Below are 9665 nucleotides of genomic sequence, written 5' to 3'. Positions count from 1 at the left end.
CTTTCCCTTTGAAAAAAATATCATCATCTCTGGACTTCCTTCTGTAAAACCTGTTTTCAGAATATCCTACCAGCCTCCCTTACACATGCCCCTTACAATTTCTTCCACTGGAAAAATTAATTTTGACTACTCTGCAGGAAGACATAAGCTCTGTTAATGATGCAGTTAGAGTATCGATCATTGGATAACCTTTGCTTATCTCCATGTAGAGTAAGAAGGGTGGGCATTCAACAAATTAAATTTATAAACTAAAAATGGTCACAGTAAGACCAGAGATCAAGCTTCTGTGCACATGTGTTCTGAGTTTTGTGCTTTGATAATGTTGCTAATAATGTAAAACAATCCACTGATTATTCAGATTTTAACAAGCTCTATCACCTGTGTTATACAGACTACCTGTGTGCTGCATGGCAAATCCTGAAAAGATCATATTCAGACAATTAAACTATCAGAGAAACACTGACATTTTACAAATTGTGGTCTAACTAGCTTAGAATTTTTACAACTCAGTAACTAGCTGGGTTCTTCCAGTGATGTACACATGCATTGTAAGTGCAAATTTCATCCAAAGGGGTTCAGAGAGAAAGAATGTATTACACCGTCAAGCAAGAGAAGGAAACCATAAACAGAAACAGCCACCACTATGAAGATGAGCTTGTTTTTAAGCTGCACTGATGAAGTTCATGAATCCTTACAGTTTTAGTTAAAATAACGGAGAAAAACCTGTTACAACTTCCCCCTACTATACCCCTTCTGTAAAAGCTGCAGTAGCATCTCAGGTCTCATTTAAGGTTGGCTCAAAACTTTGACCTACATATTTTTTATGCTGTTGATCTAACATCGGCTTTCTGAAAAGGGTAGCACAGTTAAATGATCCCTGCTTGGCTCCTGATTGTAGTAAGTTCTCCACCTATTGCAGCACAACTATCATTTAATCTTGTTTTGCAGACCCTGTAACACAAAACAAAATTCCTGCCTTTTTCCATGTTTTCTCTCTGCTAAGAAATACATTACTTCACAAGAAAAAAACCAGACTTTGAGTTACACCATTAGCTCAGCCAGCTCCATAGAAGTTATGTAAGAAATTGTGAGTTTATTTGTAAATAATTCTTTAGAGAAGAGATAGATCTTTTTAAAAATCTTTTCTAGGGGCTTGTGTACAGAAATTTCAATGAAGAATCAAAGATTTTAATCTAGAAAGTAACACCAAAAAAATTCTACTTCAGCTTGGCAAAAATTTTTCACATGACCTAGAAGCCTGCTTAATAGTACTGACAAACAAAAAAACCAGTTCTCCTTCATTAAAACTATTTTTATATTAAGGGGCTATACTAGTGCCTAACACCAAAACAAAATTTAGCATGAATTATGCCTACCAAATTTTAAAATTCAAGTTAAAAACAAGCCCTAAAATGAACAGCTTACTACACATTCTCAAAGGCTATGTACTCTTTCACAGACAATGCAACACAACCTCCTCCTCTTCTTCAAAGCTTTACCTCTTCTATTTACTTCCATCTAGATAACCTGCTCTCCCCAAAACTGCAACTCACAGGTCATAACTGGTTATTCATCAAGAGCATACTACTTTAAGACTAGTTAAGCAAACTAAAAGCTAAACTAAAGCAAACCATGATATACTACTTTTATGTCAGCTTGTTCAGATAGAGTACAAGTAGTACTAGACACAAGCACAAGAAGATGTTGTCTGAAGAGCTGCAAATATTTCAGTGATGACCTCCAGCAGCCTTGGCATGGCAATACGTGTACGCTCAAGTGCCCACTGTATTTGGTCTTAAGTTTTAACACTGATCCAGCCTGACAGGCTCTTTGCTGTTCAAAAATTCAGTCCGTCTTTAAACATTGTAACACACCTTTAAATCTCTGTGGATAATAGGAGGCTTCTGTTTATGCATATGCTGCACTGCTCTGCAGGTCTGATAAAAGATCTTCAAAACTGTGTCACAGGAGATAGGTCCTTTGGATTCTACTTTCTTTAAGAATTCCACCAACTGTCCTGTAGGAGTTCAGAGAAATTCACATAAGTACACAAAGAGCACCACAAATTCTGAAAACCTGGCACAAACAGACGAACACTATTCTCGTCAAGGAAGGTTTACAGTCTTGAGTTGTACTATCAGATGGATATTCTGAAAACAGCAGTGCTGAAAGCAGTGCCAAAGGAAATGGTCCTCCAACTAGTCTCAAACACAAAGAACTTAATGATTATCCCGTATTTAAGATGAGGTTGTGCTGTAGTCTCAAAGAACATGCTCCTTATACTATAAAAGTGAGGCTGAATTCTAGCTGCACTGAATTATGCTACCTTAAAGTGGCTTTCAAAGCTTCACAGACATGAAGCAAACTTTGCAAAACAGCTGTCAGAAGCAACATGCACTGCTAGGAAAAGAAATAAAGTTTACCTTTACACAGTTCTGTAAGCAGAAGAAACTCTCCCTGTCCCGTGTCTGATTCTTCTTTTCCTATAGATGCAGCAGAGCAGAACTGGACAATGTTGGGATGGCCTGAAAGTTTTTTCTGGAGATAACACGTTCAAGGAAGATGACTGCCAAGTTCATTGATACTATTGTATACACAATTCACAGACACCTTATTTGAAATGTTAGGTTAAAACCACAGAAAGCATTACAGCTGCAATTAAAATACTAAGCAGAACAGGAAAAACCGTGCCTCAACTGAAAAAAACCCCCAGACTTCAAGGGAAGCCATTGATGGGAATATAATAAAAAGTCAAAATAAAACATTAAAAATTCCTTGAGACTGAGACTATGAGGAAAGTGGACTTTGTAATAGGCCTAGTTACTTCTTTTTGTCTTTTGACAATGACTGCAAGGCATCAGCATAAGCACCAGAAAGATCTTTTAATTATCAGCTGCTTCTCCAGCTAGTTTATCAAGAAAGGGCTATTGTATCAACAACTGTCTTTCCAAATCAAATATTAAGTACATCATGTTCCAATTTTAAGTATTTAAACAAAGTTCAAAACAAATAAAAACTCTAAAAGACAGAGGAACTTATTCTTCCATCATTAGTAACAACTCTGCATAATAAAACCTTTGTTGTGTTTCCACTTCCAGTTCAAAAATTAAAGGTATCATTTCTGAACTATGGAAAGGGGAGTAAAATGTAAGAGATCTCAGTTCCTGAAGTGGAAGTTACATTACATTATGTGTGTTCATGTTGCTCCTGATGTGCATCACCTTGGACATACACTGAGACTCATGTCTATGAGGCAAACACACACTATTTACAAGATGCACTCACCAAGTCTGAAAAGAAAAAAAAAGACATCCTAAGTACAAAGCTATAAAAAATATAAGGGCAAGCGGGATCCACCAAATTAGAATGAATCCAAAGTACTATTTCCTACAAATCTCTTCACAATCTTTTACTCAAAGCTGCAGGAATTAATTTTGTTTCACAGTTATATCTTGGGAAGTTACAAACAGTTAATCCTTGTTCATGTTGTACATATGCTTTAATGAGCCTGAACTGTGAAAAAACATCCAAAGAACACTCAGTTCTTTACTCCTGGCAGGATATACAGCCAGAGCAGCTAGAAAATGTATAGTGGTCTAGCTCTATTCTAGTCTGTTCTTTGCAAGTATGCTTCTAGCAAATGGTGTTTAGCTTAAAATTTTGCCCAACATTTCAGTAATTGTAAAAAAAAAGTAAAAATCCTTTGAGATCAGTGGTTTTGCCTGGTAACTCAAAACGAAGAGTAGAAAACAAAACAAAACAACAGCATACCACAGCTACTAACTGACTCTTGAAACAAACCAAGAGTCTTAGAGCAGGTGCTGGGGGGTACTAAAGCCAAGACCTAAAAACACTCTGAGATTATATTATACCCTACCATCTAACATCACTGAAGACAAAAACAAGCACAGCAACAACACCTAGAAACATCTGCTTCTTGATCTGATCCATGTATTCTACTGACATGTCTTCCTAATATTCAGTACTACTTTTTAAAGCCAGACTCATCTGAGGCAGAAATTAAGAAACATTGAGAGTAAAAGCAGTTTTGAGTAGTCAAAGAGGCAATAAATGTACGTTAGAGAATTTTACTTAAGATCAAAGTAGCACCTGAACAGTCAAAGTCTCCTGACCACAGTCACAGGACTGCAAGAAAGGCCAGGTAAGACTTAAACTTCTTGCTAGACAAACTACATGACAAAGTGACATGACACGCTACAAAAGTTATCTGCACATACTAAATTCCTGCGTTTTCTAAAGAACTGAACTGGGTGAATGTTGGTGCCAGATTCACGACAAACAATGAACCCAGACCTTCCTCAGCACATCAGTATGGCATGGAAAAAACTGAATCTTTAGTCCAGTCCTCCATTTCTCAGAAATGTTCGATACCAGGCCATTAAATCAAAATACCAAAATATGTTATAGAAAAGGATACCATAAAACAAACTTCCTGAATGATGGCTTTGTTTTTTTCCTCTTCGTTAGACAACAACCGCTGTCAGAAAACAGAATAATTGAGAAGACATAATAACTAAAACCTACAGAAAAAGAGTGCACAGATTTTTTTTTTCCAGAACACAAAAGATACACTACAATCATCAACCTAAGGAACTGAGATGGAACAGTAAACAAAGCAGGCTTATGATACATTTGGACATACTGCCGTAAATATAACACCTTGTTCTCCAGCTACCTGTACTGTTCAGGTACTCATAACTGAGCACTTTTAACCTTTGATACCGGCTTAAGTAACTGCTCTGACAGTCTTCTCTTGTTTAAAAAACTAAAGTCTCCTGGCTACAGCATTGTGCATTGACAAGTAAAGATTCATCTTCTGCTCAAATCCTTAGGAACAACCTTCAACTCATTTCAACCAGAACTCCTCCAACTTACGTACCCCAACTTTTTCAATGGTGCCTAAGTAATCAGCAGCAAAATCAATCATTACTATTTCCAATGCAGACCTTATAAACCTGTGGTGAAGTAAATTCATCTTACCTTTAAAGCATAATCTTTGCCACTACCAAGGTCTTGAGCTTCATAGACGAAAGCAAAACCACCTAGAAGGAGGCACATTAAGTCAGCTTCAATGTCAACATTCATGTAAATCATTCTCTTTAGTCTAACAGAGCTACTACCTTCATTTAAATACTTTTCTGAATGTCTGAAGTATATGTATTTTGCAATGGCTTCCCAAGAGTATGGGTAACCTACAAACAAGAGCTAAAATACTCTCTTCCTTTCTTTTACACATACCAGAAGTACATTGACTTTGTAACTTTCCTGCATTTTTTTATTCTGAATATGCAGATTTCCTATGAAGCCTTTTTTTTTAATGCAGGCAGGTTCTTATAAAAGCCAGATTTAGTACAGCCAATATTACCTAAAGATTTCAATTAAACTACTTCTTGGGTTTACACTCTTAGGCTTCCTGTAAGAATAGCAATAACAAAGGGAGATAAAATGTTAAATATACATATCCTCCTATTTTTAGGATAATTGCCATTCTTCAGGCTTCATATTAAAAGCAAAACACATTTTCAAGCACTGAAGCACCACTCACTTCCAATAAGGGTGATACTGTTACTAAATTGGAATTTGTCATTCCATATGCCATTCTTTTCCTTCCAACTCATTTTGACAGAATATCTATTTCATCAATTTGCTACCAGTTTGCTCAAGAACACTGTGCAAATTTCTACAAAGTAAAAAAGATTGAGAAAAAGTTACAGGTCTAGTAAGTTTCCTCAGTTGCTCATTTTAATCTAACCCCATCAAAAGAACATATTTGTATAGTTTACTCCATTTAGAGATCCTGGTATCACTTTCATTTCTTCTGCGAATGTAATCCACTGTTGGTTACACCAACAGTGTAGTTCTGGAGCAGAGTATTTCCAGAAGAGTCACAGCCAAAGTGACAAACTTCAATGATTTGGCTTTCTACTCCTTTAATACAAATTTTATTTTCATTGAACTACATAACAACGTTCTCTCTAGCAACCATGAGGAGAATAAGCACAGATGTCAATGAACTACAAAATTTTACTAGTCAAAAAGACTAAGACAATAGGATAACTGAAGAACGAACCATCACAGACCAGAAACAAGTTGACAAGGCACTTTTTTAAAAAAGATGCTGGATCCAAATCAGTACAGTCATATCAGAACCCAACACATTCTCTGTGGATGAGGAATATTAACATGAGGCTGAAGTGAACATAGTATTTGTGTTCAGGCTTTTCAAGAAGTACTCTCAAAAGTTTTACACAGCAGTTGAGCATCACAGTATTCTCCAAGACTCCTGGATTGTAATGGCCATACGTCTTGTTACTCTGCCAGTAGCATCCAGAGAATGAAATGAATAAACAACAGGTTCCTGGATATTGCCTTTGTTTTTAATATCTAAAGGGGAATTATACACAAAAACAGACAAAAAACAACAGACAGCAAGAGCTGCAGTTCAGTTGCACCATACATTACCTTTGCATGCATTTTGCTTATCCATTTATTTTGATTAGTGCTGTAAAATCAGGTGCACAACACTTCTCACAACAGGAAGTTCCTTTAGCTATTCTAAAGGGCCCAGTAAAAGTGTTCTGGTCAGCAATTACAATCAGCATTTTGTGCACTGATGGGAGACAGAATGAAGTCCACTCTTACTGCCATCTTAGTGTATTACCTGAAGGCACTTTTCTCCTTTCTGAATGAAACCATATGCAAGAGAAATATGGTTCTGGACAGTGCTGATCAGATATGACTACTGTTTACTGATTCATACAGCTGGTGAAACAGTCAAGATAATCTCTAAGTCTACCACTGAAGACTGATAATCATCTTCTGATAATCTTCCACTGAAGCTGAGTGCTGGGAGACCATGGTTTTTGACTGCTCTTCACAACCAGTTCCCTATCCACATCCACAGACATGCCCTGGGTGTAAGAGTACACTGTCCCAATGAGTTGCAAGCCCCTACACCAGTGCACACCAGTCACTGCTCCACAGAGCTACTGCGTCCACATCTTTGTCCTAAACAGATCCCACATGATGGGAGGACCTTCTATACCATGAAAGTACTGCTGGCCCTACAGAAGAAAGTCTTTACATTCATCTTGATAAATATTTATTTTGTTTTATTCTAGTAATCCTACAAGCTGTATCTTGAAAATATATCCTTCAGTTTACAAAATGAGGGGTTTCAGGTCAGGACAAATTTCTAATACACAAAATTGCTGCACAGTTAATCTTCTGAAAGGCAGTCAAGAGCAAAACAGTAACACAGGCACCTCAGATTACTGAACAGTTATCTGCAAGCCCAGGTCAGTTATGTACACTGCCAAGGGTTCTACCACAGCTGGAATGGGGCAAACCTACTCCGCATTTTAAGTATACACCTTGCTAGTACCTCTATAAATACAACTGTCCACAGACCTACATACATGCACTCCAGAATATAAGTATGCTTCATTCAAATGTCCTCCTGGAAATTATACGTGTGAAAGCTTTTATGCATCAGAACTAACTCATCAAATCAATCCAATCCACCATTTTTTTCAAACATGTATCTGATTACCAACCAAGCTGATCCAAACTTTGAAGAAGGCCTCTAGAAGCATTGCTGCTTTTCCAACTACTTCAACTGGTCTAATAAGCTTTCTATAAACTTTTCCTCTAATGTAGGAAATGCTTACTATACAGACCAAGTTGCATACTAGCACTATGATCAATCTTGCTGACACTGAGTACAAAGCAGTAAGAGAAGGAATTAGTTTACCCAAACGAAAAAAATATTACAGTAAGTCTTCAAAAAAAAGAATTCAAATTTTCACAGAAGTACCAATCACACAGTCCTCCCAAAACTCTATGACACATTCACAGTTGCCCTGAAATTTTCTCAGTTCACAAATAATCTTGAGTCATCCCTAAAACTCAACCACATTTCTGAAAACTACACAAGTTCATTTCTTGATGGAAAAGCCTTTTTTTAAATATTCAGAATCACAACTTTACAACCACCTCAGAAATGTTTCTACAGTTCAAGTAATGTTTGTTGCATTTAAATTAATTTCATTTCCAACAAAAAAAAATTAATTTCAGTCATCTTAGTTGCTAGCTAGGAATCCAAAGAATTTTATATTCAGCTTCATAACTACTTCCAAACACATACTGGTTGTAAATTTCAATAGCCACTGAAAAGCAAAACTGTTCATTTTGGCTTAGCAGTGCCAAGTGAACATTCTGAGCAAAGCAAGCCATTTAAAACTTATAAATTCTCATTATCAACAAAAGTTAATACAAGCACTGCTCAGGCTGAAGCACAGCTATGACTAAGTGAAGCATAACTGACATTATCTGGAAATCCAGTGAAATCTGCATACAAAGTATCCAAACTCAGATTTTTCTGAGGCCAAATTTAAAGCTGACAAGACTCAACTTGTGTATTAGTATAATAGTTGGTTTAATTACTATGTTTTCATAGCATGGGTTAACAAAAGCAAAAGTAATGAATAGAGTCTTCTTTAAGGCCATTTCTGTGGTGACATGGCTTACCAGAGCTCTTAGCAAGACTTATGCAGTAGGATCTCACAATTCACACAAAGATATTCAAATAGCAAGTCGAAGGAAGAAACTACTGAAATAGCAATAGCTTGGAAGTATACAAGTAGCTTAAAAGATGCACTTCAGCAATTGTACCTTAAAATCAAGTAATGAAAATGCAAAACACATAATTAAGTTCATTAAACTTCTCGGAAATCCAAACAAAAGCCAGTGGTATCGTGCCTGGTTCAATTCCTACTTCCTTGCACCCACTTTACAAAGAATTTCACTGCTATGGCCTGTAACCTCAGCTATACACCTGTTAAAACACCATGTTTAAATGCATTTATAATTCTATCATTTTTTTCATCTGAACACGATTCAGTTCCATACAACACTGCTTATTCCAAGTAGCGGCTGGTTCACAAATACTGTAGCACTACAGCTGATGCCAATTTAAAATTATGGATTTTCTGGGATACCAAAGGAGGTACAGTAAGTTGTGAAAGCACTTTCTAAACTACCTGTTATTGATGAAAACAATTCTTTCACAAAAGGCAAAACTAGTCCTCCTGCTTCATTAATAAAAGCAGCTTCATTTAGGTTTTGATGCTGGCTTCCTTGTAGAACTAGTTTATTAAAATAGTTTTAATAGACCCTGAATAGGGACAACTTTCTGGCATAATTTCCCCTTTGCCGTAACAGCAGGCCTTTTGACTGATGCAGTTTGTAAAATAATTTGCAAAAATTAAAAAAAAAGGCAGTTTCACCTGTTTAAATATAGCCACACCAAGGATTTCACAGTCAACAAGCCACGTCACTCAAGGACCACACCCCTATACCAACACACCTGTATGAACAAACACTTGTGTAGTAGAATCAGCTGAGGCAAATACGAAATGAAGGATAAGAGCAAGAGGACTGTTTTGGTCTCTTTCTTAGGAATGTTGGAAGAACATAATTTTATTTGGGTTATTTTTCCACTCCATAAACATCTGTAGATGGTTCTAAGTCAGTTTTAAGAAGCTTTTTATATCAGCAAAATAATTTTAGCATTTCCCCATACAGGTTACCATGTGTATTCACGTACATACCCATCCAAGCTCTTGCCTCGAAAGACACATTTG

General features: G+C 36.6%; 1 protein-coding gene across 1 annotated transcript in view; it reads right to left on the bottom strand.

Annotated features, from left to right (window-relative positions):
* The window catches only part of LOC104489600 (cyclin-G-associated kinase-like), a gene marked incomplete at its 3' end in the record, with an annotated part of 16207 nt that overhangs the window by 2170 nt on the left and 4372 nt on the right, over positions 1 to 9665 (bottom strand). The window contains exons 2-6 of the mRNA XM_010131774.1: positions 6325 to 6405; positions 5002 to 5063; positions 4439 to 4498; positions 2424 to 2538; positions 1875 to 2017 (exon numbers count right to left, since the gene is read on the bottom strand). Of these exons, the coding sequence (XP_010130076.1) occupies positions 1875 to 2017; positions 2424 to 2538; positions 4439 to 4498; positions 5002 to 5063; positions 6325 to 6405 (461 nt within the window). The remainder of the gene's footprint in view (positions 1 to 1874; positions 2018 to 2423; positions 2539 to 4438; positions 4499 to 5001; positions 5064 to 6324; positions 6406 to 9665) is intronic.

Source organism: Buceros rhinoceros, unplaced genomic scaffold, assembly GCF_000710305.1.
Source record: "Buceros rhinoceros silvestris isolate BGI_N320 unplaced genomic scaffold, ASM71030v1 scaffold40272, whole genome shotgun sequence".
Lineage (NCBI taxonomy): Eukaryota > Metazoa > Chordata > Aves > Bucerotiformes > Bucerotidae > Buceros > Buceros rhinoceros.
The sequence above is the reverse complement of the archived record's forward strand: the minus strand, read 5'-3'. Positions and strand labels throughout refer to the sequence as shown.